This window comes from Mastigoproctus giganteus, chromosome 1, assembly GCF_048544385.1.
Source record: "Mastigoproctus giganteus isolate SK-2022 chromosome 1, ASM4854438v1, whole genome shotgun sequence".
NCBI classification, from domain to species: Eukaryota; Metazoa; Arthropoda; class Arachnida; order Uropygi; family Thelyphonidae; genus Mastigoproctus; species Mastigoproctus giganteus.
Window position 1 is genome coordinate 110,153,766 of NC_143575.1, and position 18,506 is coordinate 110,172,271.

Genomic DNA, 18,506 nt, shown 5'->3' on the forward strand with positions numbered 1-18,506 from the left:
GTTGAATTTCTTTTTCTTCTTTCCACCTCTGGCATGCTCGTGAGTAGGCGGGGTGTTCGCTTTCACAGTTAATACAGGTGGGTTTTGCGGCTGAACATGCTGTTGTTTCGTGGTCCTTTGCACCGCATCGTGCGCATGCAAGGACTCCAAGGCAGGCCATTTGAGAGTGTCCATACTTCTAGCATTTAAAACACCGTAAAGGGTTTGGAACGTATGGACGCACTGAACAATTGATGTATCCAGCTTTAATCTCATCAGGAGGTTTAGGAGAGTTAAAAGTCAGGATAACGCTCCTGGTTTTAACAAGTTTTCCATCCCTTCGCGCAGTAATTCTCTTGACGGCAATAACTCCCTGTGGTTTTAATTCGGAGCAGATTTCCTCCTCGGTTACGTCGAGAAGGTCCCACTCCGAAATGACACCTCTCGATGAATTGAGTGTTCTGTGTGGTGTCACTGTTATAGGTATTCCTCCGATTGATGTTGTTCGGAGTAGATGTTCAGATTGCCTGTCATTTTTAGTTTCAATTAAAAGGTCTCCAGAACGGAGCCTCTTAACTGATTTGGGTGAACCTGCTAACCCATCTAACCCTTTTTGAATGAAAAAGGGCGACATTTTACCAATCGGTGTTTCATTGGTAGAATGCATAATTAAGAACCTTGGGACAGGCCCTGATGGTAATTCAGTTCGCTGCCTCTTTTTAGCAATAATGCTATCCGCATCTTTGTCATTTGTTTCTGATAGGGACCGGGTTGGGGCACCTAAGGAAGTAAGTTTATCAAGATTCATGTAAATTTTAAGTGGTTCAGTGCCCGGGCTCCCCACCCACCACGGAGCCCAAAGGGACGCCCACTACCCGGCATGCAATAAATGCGCTCGGGAGTGGAACGCCAGGGCTACCCAGAATCCTGTCCCTCGGACCATGAGGGTAGGGGCATGGCATTGACACGGTTGACCCTCCTAGCCGGGCCTTCCAGGACCCAAAGTGGTGTATTGAAGCTGGGCCCCTCAACCACCTATCCCCATTTCCGAATTTCCACGGGTCGCAGCGCACGGCAAACACGCCGGATTCCATTGATGTAAGCCTGGAAGTCCAGCAGCGTCACTGGGAGGTCCCCTCACCACGTACAGGTGCCCACGTCGAGGGGTTTATGCGAAGCGGTGCAGATTATAATGTACAATACCCAGATTGGAAGGCAAAAGAAGGCTATGGAATCATCACACCGCCATACAAAAAGGAGATTTTCTAAATCAGTGGAAACTCGGAATCGTTATATTACTGAAAATTTTGTCGACTTGGATTGCCTTACTGTTTAAGCTGGAATCGTTTACTTGTAGAGATGTAAAATTAATGTTATAAAGGAGACAATCGTACAATGGATGGTGCTACCGGTAAATATGTTTTTAAGTTTGCGCGCGCTGATAGTTTAATTTGAACTTATGTAGCACGATAAAATAGAACAAGTGCAGTGGGAGGTTGCGGAAGATTTCAATGAAAGCGCCCCACTATAGCTTATTTAAAGGTGCGGTGCATGTACTCACAGTTTCTGTTGTTTTATTTCTGAGCAAGAGCGACTTAGCTTCCTGGTGAAACGTTGGTAAGTTTTGTGGATCCTGCAATGACAAATGGACACGACTGTCACCACTATCAGACATGCACCAGCTAGGGTAGCCGCAGCTATGTAGATGTTGTGAAGGTGGTCCAAGGATACATTAGCCGGTCCTATGGTTGCTTCATCTTCAGATGTCTGAAGATCATTCAGTGTTTGAGGAAGAGGTTTCGGTGGGTACAGGGGTTCTGCAAAGAAAAAAGTGATACAAAGTGTTTAAGTGCGGGTACTAGCAAAAATTTAACCTTCACATTTTTTAGAAACAATATCGATGATCACTATTCAATGGGAATAAAATATCAAAGTTAGGATTAATCTGATCCCCACCCCCCCGCTGCAACTACCTCGGACACATTTACTTCACTTTTGTTATTATTTCAGAAAGATTTTCGAACTTCATTCATGGATGTAATTTGGATTTTAAACTGCCCAATCGTTCGTAATCCTTAGTAATTGAAATGTTCTAGGCCTGCATTCCATCTGATAAATAGCTTGAAATAGTGGTAGCTAGTTTTATTTTCTCCATTAAAGACACGATATAATTTATAGCTATAAGAAAAACATTACGTCAAATATTGTTTCTATCAGCCTCGCACTAAATTCCTGTGGTGCAATCAACGTTCTTTGACTAGAACAATCACACACTTTATGCATATATGGGTTTGAGATAAATAGCATTTCTTTGTGTTCTGCATTTAGAATTACAATACAGCAAAGAAACTCGTTGCTTTAATAGCTTTTGGTAGAGGCTAATTTCCCACTGCAGCGCCAGTTCTCGTTACTATTTAAAGCATCGAATAGGCTTGCATCATTAGTAATTTCAAATCGGGAAAGCCATTATCAATGAATTTCGTTCAGGCTTTAAATAAGTAGCGGATGATGATCTGACATGAAGGCAACGAGTTCCATTATCGACTAATGGAACTACGGCCTAGAGATGACCGCATCCAAACTTAAAGGATAATAAGAACCGTACAACTGTTCCACATGCCAGACACTGAATTTTATTTATGCATTAGGATTCATTAATAGCTCAAAATCGTATAGTGTACACTTTTTATTAAAATATTAGCAATGCAGAGATAATATTAACCTATTCAACAGTAAAGACATATGCCCTAGCTACTCGTTTGAGTTTACCGTGGTTCGATTCCACGTAATGACTGTATTCGTATCAAAATGAGTAGCTGCACCAGAGTACACGCAGAATTAATTTTAATGCTCTTTCGTTCGTCTTTTCACATGATTAGTTCATCAATAAGATGTAAATAGGAAAACTGAAATCCTTCAACTGGTTATCACGGGATACCTACTCACCAAGGAGGGGCCGTCAGGGTGATTAGGTTTTTAGGCGCATTAGCAACTAAGGCCATAGTGCTCCGGCGATATGCGGTGGTCATTCCCTGACCTTTCCGCATCCTCCGTATTTGGTGGTGGCGGGCTCGAACCCCAGTCTAATCAAGAAGCGTGTGCTACGCACTGCTGCGCTTTCAGGGTGATTAGGGAAGCGTTACTTATTCAAAGTATGATGATGCCTCAACAACTCTGCTTCACCTGTAAAACATTAAAGGCTGTCAATATCACGTGCTTACGCAGTCCTCTTTTGGACTGTTAACAACTCGAAATATATTCCTAGAGTCTTCCATTAAGAACATATAATGCCCACTGCAAGCAGACTTTCTAATTTAGCTCCATCCTTTACATTAATATCGTATGAGCTGTTCCAGTTCAACTTCAAAAAGGCAATGGTTTTCCTCTAATTTATACGACTCTATCTTCACGCGTAAGCTGCCAATCATGTCCACATCGATTTCTAATGCTTCTGTTTTTTAGCACAACAGTACATCTCTAAAATGTAGCTAGCTGATTCAATCCTCCTGGTCCAGCGGCTAGAGCGAAAGTTTGATCGAACGCTGCGGGTTCGATCCTCACCTACGTTCAGTATTAATTCCTAATAAAAGAAAATGGTGGGAACACTTTCAGTGATTTATTGCACAAAGAAGGGCAGATGTCATATACATACCTTGTGAAAGGTTTTTTTTTACATCACGACACAGCAATCGAACTCTTGACATATCCTGGACGTCACGTGGCCCCACAAGAATAAATCCGGCGATCTCGGCTGCCATTTCAAGAAACATTATTCGCTTGTGGAGAGGAGTTCCGATCTTGCTGGTAAATGAAGTGATCTACCATTGCTCAGTTACAGTATCCTCGGCAAAGAAGAAAACAATAGCACACAAAATGCCTTCTCAGAAGCCGCCATCTTTCAACAAGGCTATGCGGGCGGTAGAGGTACGGCGATGAATGATGGAACTACACGTCTTGGCAGTAACAACTGGGAAACTTTCACATGGTATAAATAACTAAATAGTATCTTTCCTACCCCATGTGCAATAAATTATATATTTTAATCACTCAGTAGCGAAACTACAAATTGTGATCCGTTCTCTTTAATAATCATTAGAAACAAATTGGTGGCACAGCCGATGTTTTATGACTGTTGAAATAATGAAAATATAAGTGAGCCATAAGCAGTGATAAGGATCAAATCAAACCCCTCGATATTCTTGAAGTCGTACTGCTTGGTCATTTTGCTTCATCTAAAAGGAGAGTGCACGTTCGTGTTCACTCCGATTTATTTTAAACTTCATTAAGATAAATGAAGCAAAATGACTAAGCAGTACGATTCCATATTCAGAAACATTGGAAGACAACGTTTGACTTGATCCTTATTATTGCTTGAAGTCTATTGTTATCGGCTCTGCCACCACGAGGGGGATTAGTGAAGGGTCAGAGAGCCTGCCAATTTTGAGTTTCGCTCCTGAGTAATTAAAATAAATCGGAGTGAACATCCTTTCAGATGATCCGAAATAATTAAAACTAATATTTTATTATATTTTACAGCTCACCTTCACATATATCCCCAGTGTAGCCTGGACGGCAAGAACAAAAGAAAGAGTCAAGACTAGGCCAACAGCTTCCACCATTCTGACAGGGATTTGGATAGCAAGGATCATAATGTTGTGTGCAACCAGGACCTGCAATTCGAATAAATCGTAAAAATTACTCTTGTTCATGAATGAAAATTAAGAAACTATGCACAACTACGGCCTCTAGTAACCAGACTTCCTCCCCGCTACCAGTGATGAGTGCTAAGGCTTATTTTTCATTCATCACTACAAACCATGTATTTATCTTATGTTCTATTAAACTCTAGCGATTTCTACCATTTGCACTGTGTATTAATTTTGGAATCAGATATATTCCCGTGCTCTTATATCAGTAAGAATCACAATCTTCAGATTAAAGAAATCTGTGATGTTAGATTAAGGCTAATATTGTTTGAACACAATGATTTCTCACCTCCTCATTTTAATGAGGAGATGAGACTTCGCACGCAGAAATAAGTTAACTTTTTCTTTATGAATTTTAAAGTCAGTCACTCAGATTAAATTGCTGTCGTTCTAAAAATAACACCAGCTCACTATTCCATAAAATCTACTATTATACTGTTTACAGTAAAGATGGAGACCTATATATGTAAGTCAGACAACGTCTCCAAATTCAAAAGAGTGAAGAAAAGGTAACCATTCAGAGAATAAGGAAGATGCTCTGACATTTCTCAACACAGCAACAATTATTAAACATCTTGATGTTGTGTTGTCCAGCCTTGTTAGGCAATTCAGTTCCTTTTTATCATGAAATGTGGCATGTTCCTAACACAGGAAACTTAAATCACTGACTTCTTTTTGCCGATCTACGTGTTTGAGTGCATGAACGTTTTCCCCCGTGCCACACGAAACAACTTCTAAAATGAATTTAAGAGGTTTCATTTCGCCATAATTTTAAATATTTTAATGCAAAGGGCTTAAACTATAGGTAAATTATTGATATGGGTAGGTTCAACCACTGTCTACAAAAAAATATTACCGATAGTAACATATTTCAGTATATAACAACGGAAGGCACGTTCCTAAAATTCCCTCCTGACAATTTATTTTTCCAGAGATATTAGTGTTGGTTAAGTTTCGTGTTCGAATCCCATTGACCGCTTTTCAAGCCATATTACGGTTGGTGAATGAAAATTACAGAAAGGAAACGGATCACGCTTAATAAAAAGCAATTTTATAAATTCAAATGTTTAACCAGTGCATCAACTTTTGTTTTTGTAGAAGCTTATGCAAGCGCTGACATCACTGCAAAACACCTAACAGAACTTACCATTGTATCCAGGATGGCATACGCAGCTGTAATTATTTCCCCTGTCTACACATTGCGCTGGAGGAGGACAAGGATTTGGAAGACACAGGTCAATCTTCACTTGGCACCGTCTTCCACGATACCCTGGACCACAATGACAACGATAACTTGCCACTAGATCCTCGCAAGCCCCGCCATTGATGCAGGGACTAGAGTCGCATTCGTCGTATTCAAATTCACAGTGATCACCACCGTAACCTGTAACAAAAAAAAAAAAGGAATGTAGACAAGATGGAAACATGAAGGCATTTAAGAAACCTTCGCTAGCCATCATAAACAAAAATTAATTACAATTTTAGGACTGAAGGCAAAATTTCTCCACTCAACAGAGCGTAAATAAAATAATAAATTCCCGTTTGCCTACTTTCATGAAAAGATAGTGGTCATGCCACTTGTTTGGAAGGGTCATTTTGATAACACGAGAATCTTACTGCTACTTCAGAAGAGCTGGGTTTTTCTACACGCTAACAGACGCGATACACCAACATCTTATGGCACTAGCTGTTCTGTTGCAAACACAAAACCAGCAGTTCTTTCTGCAACCGGGCGCATCATTGCTCCAGCCACCAAGGTGCATTTTCTGTGCCGTGCCTGTTTCTTTCATGTCGCCTTAGGCTCCAGACAATTCTGATCAGTTGGAAAATATTAAACCTGTGATACACTGAGGAGTTTACAGTTAAATTTATCTCAGTATCTTAATGAATTTATGATGCCTAATATGAGAAATCAAATTGGTTTACATCTGCTATTAAATCTAATTTACTATATGAAAATTTCACCGAAAGAACTATTTTGATAGTGCGACTGCTCTTACTATATTTAGTTGTATCCTCACTAATTACTCGGAGTTAGTCTTTCATAGAGATAACAGACTAAACTAGTTTCAAACGTTGCTCCACAAATTTTACACCTTTACTTACGGTATAGAATCGTGTCAGAGTGGGGTTGAAAATAAAATTATTTTTGTTTTGATCAGTACCCATCAGTCTTTCTTCCCCGGCTACAATTTACTCAATAGTTAGACCAGTTTATAGACGTATAGCTCAGTCACTTACTGCAGAGTTTTTAGGTGCATTTTTTTTTTAACATATAGTTTCTCATGGATGCTGCGATTCGGCCTTCTATACAATAGAGGTATTTTTAAATTATGAACATTTCTCCCAGAGACAGACATTTATTTAAGAGGATAAAAAATAATTTACAAAAAATTATTGCAGTATAAACATCCGCATTGTCCACAGGGCAAAACAAAGCAGGAGTTGCAGACGTTGGAGCACACAACTTGAACATGGGCGTCTAAAATTCACATCACACTGGTGAGCTTGATGGAGAGTCGTTGTCGGTAAGCTTTCTCCTCACGTATCCATTTACAATTTTAGCAATGCGAATGAATACCCCTAAGATTCATTTTAGCTTCCACATGCTCATAAATTGAACAGCCCCGACATAGGATAAGAAAATTTAAGTGATTTTGTGAAGAAGAGAGTCTTGTGGATTAACCACGAGTACCTAAACGCTAACAATTTTGACAACCGATCCAGGCCTTCATTAGAAAAGAAATGGCTATCTTGATTTTCTATAGCCAGTGTAGCTTATGCGCCATTAAACACCCTATCTTGATTGCTTTGTTGGCCACTCGTGAGCCATTCCATTTTAGGCTCATCTGCTCGTTGACTCAAAAGTATCAGAACTGATGATTTTAATTTTTGAAGCATTGTTTGTCATATTGTAATGCTGATAATGTAGTGTGGGGGGGGGGGATTTTTGAAAATGTTATTTTATATATTTGGTTATATTTCCCCTTTTAACAACTCCCCTTTATAATAACTCCCCACTTGCGCAATCTGACTATTTTACTTCACAGAAAATTTCCAAGTTCTAGGGGAAAATCTCCTTGATGAGTTTAATTCCCTTTGGATAGGCTTTTTCTCAGAATAACAAAGAGACACACAAATGTTGTATAATAAAAATACAGTTTATTGGACACTTTTACATAGATACATCAAACAAAAGAAATTTATTAAACTCATGACCAATTAGATTTAATTTCATCTTCTTATAACAGAATGTAAATGAGCAAAGTAATTTGCCTATTGAGCAAACTCAAGGAGGGCTATTTCCTTTACATAAATCATAAACAACTATCTCCTCTTTTAAACTAACAAAATGTTTCTACTTCCTTACTCCTGAGTTCAATTGACTTTCAAAAGAATCTATTAACATTCTCCTTTCATTACAAAACAATTCCTACTCCAAATTGATAAAGCTCCGATACTCTTAATTTCAGTATAAATCATTACTCTGTTTTCTAACAGATTATAGCCTACAATCTTCTCTAATCTAGGTAATTATTATTACTATCAAATTTCTACAATTAACTACTTGCACATTCGGGGGTTACTGACATCCGTCTATCCCCTTCCAAAATTCATACTTAGTCATTCACTTATTTAACCAAATATTAACAAGTATCAATCACATCAAAAATTTTATATCTATTCCCTTCCAAAATTTATCTATATGTATATTGACTTGCCCTGGGTAATGTCCTTCAGCCCATAACATTCACTAACTTATTCATTACAATAAAGTACTACTTATACATAAGTGTTCAATCAAAAGTTCTGATAAATTGGTTATCAAGTGTCTATAATCGATGTGATGGTGAGAGTACTTAAACAAACTAATCACTTACTGACATAACTTGGCAGACTTCACGGTACATCCTTCTCTAAGCGAGTAGGGGATCCTTTCTATCTGGGTCGCATCTCACAATCACTGGGGGAGTTCGATATAAGATACTGGATTCCTTCCTGGGTACCTTTGTATTTCTTTATGGACGCATTAATTTCATCTGATCAGAATGGCTGTACTCCTTTTGTCCGGCTTCGGATTTCATCAGCTCTAGCGTACTTGCTCTCAGAATATCAGGCAATCTCGTTCCTTCATAATGGAGTTGACTCCTTCTCATCTACTTTAAGGATCTTGAAAATTTTTCCCTCTTTTCTATGGCACGTGTTCATCTCTCACTTCAAAACTCAGTCTACTTTTGACTGACTGTCTGACCGACTTCTGCACCTCAACTTCATCTTCCACTTACTCGACTGCTTCTCTCACTACTTATTAGATCACTGACTTAACTGTTCACTTAAAGCTTATCTACCCCTCATACTGACTACACATTAAACTTAGCCACTTTTCTCCGCCGGCTACTCTATCTAAAAAAACTCATTCCTTTCTTTTCTTCTCCAACTCTCATCTTACTGCCCCACTCACTGACACTGAACCCCTCTCATCTTACTGCCCAACTCACTGACACTCACCCACTCTCATCTTGCTGCCCAACTCACTGACACTGACCCACTCTCATCTTGCTGCCCAACTCACTGACACTGACCCACTCTCTTCTTCCTGTCCTCCGCACTTCTTCTCCCACTCACCCGACCAAAAACAATCTCTTACTCCTGAATTTTCCACGCCTCCCCACAGTGGGTTTCTTCCAATCACCTCTTTCCTATATTCATTTTTATCCTTTCATTTGTTGGCAGGTCAGCCAGCCTAGTGGCACGTGATTCACAATACCCCTCTCCTTTTTTTATTTCCTACCTGTTAACATCCGTTGAGCTCTTTCATGTAGGCCGAATGCATCAAAACACCTCCTCCTGTGTCATCACAGCTTGTCTCTATAGCACTTCAGAAAAACCACAAATTGTGACACTAGCTACTATAGCATCTATTTTTAGAAACTAGTGTGCGTTTTGCCGTATGCGTTTCCGGTGCGTGACCCCTCATAAAACTTAAGTTGTTTTTGCAGCGCCGGACCCCCTGCTGGGTTTGTCATAGTATTCTCCGTCAGTTTTCTGTTTTGACGGATGCAAAGCTAATTTTCCTGTTTTTCGTTCTTCCTACCTTTTAAGTTTTACAATCCTTACTGGATAATTCTTGTTTATTGAACTGACGCTATTAACATTTCTCCCAACGGCAAGAATCCAAAAAGGAAAACTAACTTCAGAAGTCAAAAAAAATATTTTATTTTTGTAAGATTTTCAGATCTTACAATTGCCGCTCCTCCCCCAAAAAAAATTATACCTGTGTAGAATTTTTTTTTCTCATTTTTTTTTTTTTTTTCTATACTCCTTCACCTTCCCTGGAATTTAACCGCCTACATCTATTTACATCTCTCTAATATACAACCACTTATTTTATACTACCTTCTGATGCCAAATATTTACAATTATATACAAGTACATTAATTAAATGTATATTTTGGGCTTTCCTAAAATTATTCCCATCCAATGTACTCATCAATTAATCCTCCCACTAAATATAATTGCTGGAGTCTGTTTGATTCTTTCAGTTTAATTGCCCTTTCTGCACTGTGATTCGCAAGTCCTTCTTTCCACTGTCCTGCTACTCCCGTTTGAGGTTTCCTATTTTTATTTTCTAGTCTCCCTTCCCTTTGAGATATTATTTGCCCTGAATTTTGCCTAACCTTCTCTGTTAATTCTACTAATTCCACATTCACTATTTTGTTTTCTGCTTGTTGCCTTGTTTCGTCATTTTCTCTAATTCTTCTCTTTCTCCTTAATCTTCTTAATTCTTCCTGCGCAATCAGAACTTTATCAACATCTTTTTTTCTTTGCGGTAACTTTTGACTCGTTCTTTGCACTTGCCTCTCATTGCCTTTCCTTATGTTTCCTTTCGCTTCCACCACTGCAGTCGGTGTCTTACATTTATCATCATTTTCTCTCATCTGATAACCAACTTTGATCCTATGGGATCTACTTTCGTTTTCGCTTGGCCCGGATTTCAGGTTTTTTGGTCGCCATGGATAGAACCGACCCCTCTTCAGTTTCCATTCATTTCTTGGGTCATCAGCTTTATATTCATCTCTGTGATGTACTCTTCTTGCTGGGCAAAATCTAGCTATATGCCCATATCTGTTACACCTATAACACTTGACTAGACTTGGATGATTCCATTTATGTCCTAGGGTGGCCACAACTATAGGTTCTCTATTTATAAACTTATTTCTATGTGTGTGTGGTTTCCTCCTTGTGCTGCCTGATTTATTGCTCCTTTTTTCACATGAATTATTTTTCCAGCATTTAAGGTGCAGAGCATTCATGCTTATTTGCTGCCTTTGATTTGTGCCCCTGTCGTGACAGTATTCATTTCTGCTCTCGTGATGCCTATTTCTGTACCAGCACTCCCTACCGTATTCCTGCCAATGGCTCCCCTTTCTATAATTAGTGCGCGCTTCCTCCCTTACCTGTTCTGAGTTTTTTGGCCTACTCGATCGATAGTCTCTATTTCGATCCCAATAATCTCCCCAGTTATTTTTATAACCCCGTTTTTCTCTCCTCCCCTCGAATCCTTCTGCTAGTTCGCCTCCCTTGCAGTCACGGGTCCAGTGATCTGTCCTTTGGCATCTATAGCACCACCTACGAATTCTACCCTTGCCACCCTCTCCAGTTTTCCATCCTTCTCTTCCATCTCCGTTTTCCTCTAAGTAATTGTGCCTTCCCCAGGTCCTCGTATTCTCGCCTAACTGTTCCTTGTTCCCTTCCTTTATTTGTTTCTTGGTATTAAATTCTTCTAATAACTTGTTTAATTTGGCTTCCACCCCTGCGATCTGTTTCTCTAAACCATCTAATTTCTTATCCCTACTGTTTTCGGGTTTTGTTTCCCCTTCGGATACTAATATGTTAACATCCTTTCTAGTGTTCCCCCTACCGTGAAAATCTAGTTTCTCCTCTTCGACGGCTAGTTCTGCCGCTTCTGCTAAGGATTTTGGCTTACTCCTTAGTATCTCTCGCCTATATCTTTCTCTAATTCCCGATAAAAACTGGTCCATTAGAATTTTATCGAAGGCTCCATTTTCATTTTCGGAAACTTCGGTGTTTAGTTTAATTGTTCTAAACTTCTTATAGTATTCTTCCACGGTTTCGCGACTGGTTTGTGTTATGTTGCTTAGCCTATTGATTCCTTCCAGGAAGGTAATTTTCTCAGAGAATAGCTTTCTTAATATTTTCTCGAATTGTTCGAGAGTTTCAACTTCTGTGGACTGCGTAGTTTCTAAATATTTTCTCTGTGCTGCGCCTTCTAATTTAAACTCGGCCATAGTGACTACCTCTAATTCTGTTAGCCCTTCCTTTTCTTTTATCATTATCAGTTTACGCAGGAAATAGTCTACACTTTCCGATGGTTCGCCCCTAAAAACTTTTAAGAACTTACTTAATCTAAGGGATCCATTATTGTTACTCACTATGCTAGAACTTGTTTCCACTGATTCTTCCCTTCCATTATTTTCTGTTCTTTCCCTGTCCCTACTGCTATGTGCCCTTCTTGTAGCCATCTTTAATTTAATTGACAAATTAATTAACAGTAATATAATTGCCCTTTTTAAGTTTAATCTGTCCTAAATGCTTATCTCTTAGCCTAATAATGAATTCCTATACCCTTAATTACTCCTAATGCTTCAATATTCCTTTCTTTATATTCACCTTTATCTACTCAATCCAAGTTCAATCTGTGATCAATTCACTAATACATAATTAAACGTGTTTCAATGTTTAACACTTTAAATCTATAAATTTCTTATCTTAGCAAATTTATCTGATGATCAATTCAATACCACATAAATAATCAACTCAATGCTTAACTTTTTATCTCCACCATTATTTACCTTAATATTTTTCAACCAATAATCAATTTTATATTAAACAATAATTCTAAATCGATATGATATGTATTCTGGCTCGCCAGCTGAATTTTTTTCTCAGTTTCAGCAACTGGGCTTAACTTATTTCCTTGCTATTCTGGTACACTGCCTTCCGTTTGGGAATTATATCCTGGCTTGCTTTCGCCAATTGTGGGGGGGGGGGATTTTTGAAAATGTTATTTTATATATTTGGTTATATTTCCCCTTTTAACAACTCCCCTTTATAATAACTCCCCACTTGCGCAATCTGACTATTTTACTTCACAGAAAATTTCCAAGTTCTAGGGGAAAATCTCCTTGATGAGTTTAATTCCCTTTGGATAGGCTTTTTCTCAGAATAACAAAGAGACACACAAATGTTGTATAATAAAAATACAGTTTATTGGACACTTTTACATAGATACATCAAACAAAAGAAATTTATTAAACTCATGACCAATTAGATTTAATTTCATCTTCTTATAACAGAATGTAAATGAGCAAAGTAATTTGCCTATTGAGCAAACTCAAGGAGGGCTATTTCCTTTACATAAATCATAAACAACTATCTCCTCTTTTAAACTAACAAAATGTTTCTACTTCCTTACTCCTGAGTTCAATTGACTTTCAAAAGAATCTATTAACATTCTCCTTTCATTACAAAACAATTCCTACTCCAAATTGATAAAGCTCCGATACTCTTAATTTCAGTATAAATCATTACTCTGTTTTCTAACAGATTATAGCCTACAATCTTCTCTAATCTAGGTAATTATTATTACTATCAAATTTCTACAATTAACTACTTGCACATTCGGGGGTTACTGACATCCGTCTATCCCCTTCCAAAATTCATACTTAGTCATTCACTTATTTAACCAAATATTAACAAGTATCAATCACATCAAAAATTTTATATCTATTCCCTTCCAAAATTTATCTATATGTATATTGACTTGCCCTGGGTAATGTCCTTCAGCCCATAACATTCACTAACTTATTCATTACAATAAAGTACTACTTATACATAAGTGTTCAATCAAAAGTTCTGATAAATTGGTTATCAAGTGTCTATAATCGATGTGATGGTGAGAGTACTTAAACAAACTAATCACTTACTGACATAACTTGGCAGACTTCACGGTACATCCTTCTCTAAGCGAGTAGGGGATCCTTTCTATCTGGGTCGCATCTCACAATCACTGGGGGAGTTCGATATAAGATACTGGATTCCTTCCTGGGTACCTTTGTATTTCTTTATGGACGCATTAATTTCATCTGATCAGAATGGCTGTACTCCTTTTGTCCGGCTTCGGATTTCATCAGCTCTAGCGTACTTGCTCTCAGAATATCAGGCAATCTCGTTCCTTCATAATGGAGTTGACTCCTTCTCATCTACTTTAAGGATCTTGAAAATTTTTCCCTCTTTTCTATGGCACGTGTTCATCTCTCACTTCAAAACTCAGTCTACTTTTGACTGACTGTCTGACCGACTTCTGCACCTCAACTTCATCTTCCACTTACTCGACTGCTTCTCTCACTACTTATTAGATCACTGACTTAACTGTTCACTTAAAGCTTATCTACCCCTCATACTGACTACACATTAAACTTAGCCACTTTTCTCCGCCGGCTACTCTATCTAAAAAAACTCATTCCTTTCTTTTCTTCTCCAACTCTCATCTTACTGCCCCACTCACTGACACTGAACCCCTCTCATCTTACTGCCCAACTCACTGACACTGACCCACTCTCCTCTTACTGCCCAACTCACTGACACTCACCCACTCTCATCTTGCTGCCCAACTCACTGACACTGACCCACTCTCTTCTTCCTGTCCTCCGCACTTCTTCTCCCACTCACCCGACCAAAAACAATCTCTTACTCCTGAATTTTCCACGCCTCCCCACAGTGGGTTTCTTCCAATCACCTCTTTCCTATATTCATTTTTATCCTTTCATTTGTTGGCAGGTCAGCCAGCCTAGTGGCACGTGATTCACAATACCCCTCTCCTTTTTTTATTTCCTACCTGTTAACATCCGTTGAGCTCTTTCATGTAGGCCGAATGCATCAAAACACCTCCTCCTGTGTCATCACAGCTTGTCTCTATAGCACTTCAGAAAAACCACAAATTGTGACACTAGCTACTATAGCATCTATTTTTAGAAACTAGTGTGCGTTTTGCCGTATGCGTTTCCGGTGCGTGACCCCTCATAAAACTTAAGTTGTTTTTGCAGCGCCGGACCCCCTGCTGGGTTTGTCATAGTATTCTCCGTCAGTTTTCTGTTTTGACGGATGCAAAGCTAATTTTCCTGTTTTTCGTTCTTCCTACCTTTTAAGTTTTACAATCCTTACTGGATAATTCTTGTTTATTGAACTGACGCTATTAACATTTCTCCCAACGGCAAGAATCCAAAAAGGAAAACTAACTTCAGAAGTCAAAAAAAATATTTTATTTTTGTAAGATTTTCAGATCTTACAGTAGGATTCGCTGTACTTGCAATGAGAGGTTGTTTGCGCTAAACGATGCTTTTGGTAACCTGAGACGACATGCACAGTTAATCAACTGCAAGCAAGTAGTAAACCAGAAACGCGTGTTTCACTCTGAGGGTGCCCAAGGCTTCGTAAAATTCTTTTTAAACACAAAACTGTATGCTGTAAGAATTAATGTCTAATATACTGCTGAATATCAATCCGCTTAAACGCTTCTGGAAGGCAACATATCATTAATTATACAAAGGAATGGAGTGTTGGACACATTACTTCTACACGTCCGGAGTGAACTATTTTATTTGTGCCGTGTACCGGGCCCCAAATGCCCTGCCACTAACTGAAAATTACCGTACTATTTTTTGTATCCCGCAGTGGAGAAGCTGCTCTTTCTACAACAGAAATAAACACTGCGTTACGGCGGTCATAACTGTCAGTCTTCGTGGCACGAAATAAATTAAGGTAAAGTCTGCTTTTCTCCTTACGTTTCATTAAAAGACTCGAAGGCTTTTTTTTTTAATTTGGAGACTAGATTCCCGTTTTCCAATTTTGTACAGTGTCATTTATTTTAAAAGCAAAATGGCCGAGAACATTAATTAACCTGTTCAGCAGGCTCTCCTATTTCTTTGAGGATATTTTCAGCTGCTCATTTAATGAAGCGGATATTGTCTTCCTACCCCATCGCAAGTCGTGCACACTTGCCTTTTTCTTATCATTTGTTCTTCAACGTTTAGTTATGATATTCTTTCTCTGATGGAAATATCGATTTCCCCTCGGTTAAGCCCCTTCTTGCGACATGTTGACATTACTGAATGTCGCCAACTTGTTTGCTGTAGCACAACTTGGCAGTTCTCTGTCACTCAATATAATTTCCGTGTGCCGATCACTTAAAGCGAGTTAAGAGCATGGAGTTGGTCTGAGACGCGATCTGAGGGGTTTAAGGAAATTGAACAATTTAATTACTTGGAAGATGTTAGGAGAAGTTTAAACAGAGTTACGTTTCAAGCCTCAGTGTCTGGATAAACACGGTGCTATTCTTGTATTCTCTTTATCTTGTGAACTGCTTTGACCCCATATGGAGCATAAGCAATATTATCTTATACAGAACAGTTTTTCGTGTAATATCTGTTACAAATCAAACGTACTCTAAGATGAAGACATCTAGCTTCTTAAAAAAGATTCAAAGACTGGCAGTGAGATCTGCAAAAAGCGAGTCCATATGAGAAAAGGTTTTTAATATGGGAGCTGCAGAAGTTTGCTAACTATGCTGAAATACGTAAGGTCTCAGTAAGCATATTAAAACGAATTAAAGCAAAATTTTCACTGTTATAAATGATTTCTAGAACTATGGGCCACAAATTTAAGTCACGGCTTAGGAAAATTCAAATATCATACGCGAGGAAAGAAAAGAATAGTTTATTTTTATTATTATTTTGTGGCTTCCTTACACTCTGCAACTGATCTGATTCTAATACAAAGTTTTATTAGACAACACTAGTGTATATGCCAGTCATGTTACAATGGATGTATTTAGGAGAAGTTTCCTACAGAAGCCCTCACTTTGACTTTTGATTCCAGAGAGGCGTCATTGTAGCTTTTAGGGGTAAATAACAGTACTAATTGTGATCGGAGATTTTCTTATAGCTCCCTTAAAATTGGGAAATTTAAGACTGATTTCATTATGAGGAATTTAACAGACTCGTTACTCGGTCTCCTTAACATTCAATACTGATGAAAATTTGCATATATATTAGGGAGTTTCAGAATACTATGTATTGGAAACTTTTGTTATAAGAAAATGATTAATTATACAGAATTTAAAAACATAAATAGAACTTCATTCAGCTATTACTTGGGAGTCTGAGTGCGGCTTCATAAAAAGTCGCAGGAATTCAAACACGTCAACCATAATTATGGATTGCGTGTTTGAACAGCTGGGAGTTGTCCTTGCGTAAGGCAGAGGAAGCAAACAGTGTTTCTACCTATCATATGATTAAAAAAAATTGCTGCTGAAAGTAGAATGCAGTACCCAAAGACACGGCATAATGCACACAGGAAAAATGAAAGTTCAGAAAAAGAAGTAATCGAAATTCTAAAATTACAGACGTATCGGCAATTTTTTTAATAGCAGAATGGGAAGTAATTTATTTCGGAATATCATCTTAAGCATATCTGGTGAAAATTAGAACGCTACAGGCAGTTCTACTGCCATTTCTGGATAAAAATTCAATTAAGAAATGTATAGAATTAGAGGCCGATATTCTATGAGGAACTTCTGTCTCACCCATAGGAAGGATTTTCGATTCTATTTACCTTCTAATAAAAACGAAAGCATTTGGGGGACTAGGTAGATGGTTGAAAGAAATTCAGTGTATAGTCATCAATCGAGAAATATAAGGTTCATCCAGTAAGATTACCGACAAATTATTGCTTCAAGCGCAAGTAATAACTGGGGTTGCTAAATTCTATTCAATAGGAACATACAGACAGGTGGATTTGGCGCAGTACAATTGTATTAAATTATTTGCGCTATCAAGATCTACAAAATTTGTTAGGTGGAACTCGCTTCAAAGTCTATCCAGAGGATGTTCCCATACAGTATGTTCGACATCTTTAACTAACTCCGTGTCGAATATGTAGATAAAACAATCAACCTGCAACAAACTCATCTCCTGATGGCCAGCTAGTATCGTATGGATTCGGGGAGCGGTCTCCGCGAAAAACATGACTCTGTTGGATACTGCAGCACCAACTGCGCGTATGTGCAATTTCAATATATATCATCAAAATAACCTCTTTTAGTTCACTTTAATTAAATGATTAATATTACTGTAAATGTGTCTTGTAAATGGCCTGCTTTTGGCTGACTAGTCTCGTGGTCAAGTGTAGACTTCGATTAAATGTATGGGCAAAGCATAAAGAATGAGATCTGGAACACCAAATAACCAACCAGGTTATAAATTATTGACACGAATCACGGAAAACCTACTGCTACTTCTCGTTCTGGACTCTATTAGGTCCTAATCTGTGAAGAGATTAGCGAAACAGAAAATCTCAAATGGACAGAGAGACTTATATACCTTTATAAATACAACACATATTGTGCCTTTTATTCATGGCATAGAGTTCGATTTGACGTAAATAAAATAAAAATGTTTTGGACAAATTCATCTCATTTTTTAAACGAAATCCAATCACAAATGAATAGAACACGTTTTCCAGGTTCATTTTAATGTCAATCAACTTAGCACAGGCATATTTTTTTATTCAATTCGGACTAATCGGATGAAGAAATGATTTATATGGGAACATCGGGATACTGTGCATTATTCATGAATTTCAAAAGCCCCTGTGTCGTTTTCTGTAGAGCATGTCCATGTTCTATGGGAGGCAATTTGAAAAACTATTTTAAGAAATTCTATGTTCGTTGCGCTATTTTTT

The 18,506-nt window shown here is 38.3% G+C and overlaps 1 protein-coding gene across 3 annotated transcripts in view; it reads right to left on the bottom strand.

The window, feature by feature from the left end:
- The window catches only part of LOC150091097 (uncharacterized), a 238,628-nt gene that overhangs the window by 9,901 nt on the left and 210,221 nt on the right, over window positions 1-18,506 (bottom strand). For all 3 annotated transcript variants that reach the window (XM_090381847.1, XM_090381838.1, XM_090381829.1), the window contains exons 7-9: window positions 5,833-6,069; window positions 4,521-4,649; window positions 1,541-1,796 (exon numbers count right to left, since the gene is read on the bottom strand). In XM_090381847.1, coding sequence (XP_090237973.1) covers window positions 1,541-1,796; window positions 4,521-4,649; window positions 5,833-6,069 — 622 coding nt within the window. The remainder of the gene's footprint in view (window positions 1-1,540; window positions 1,797-4,520; window positions 4,650-5,832; window positions 6,070-18,506) is intronic.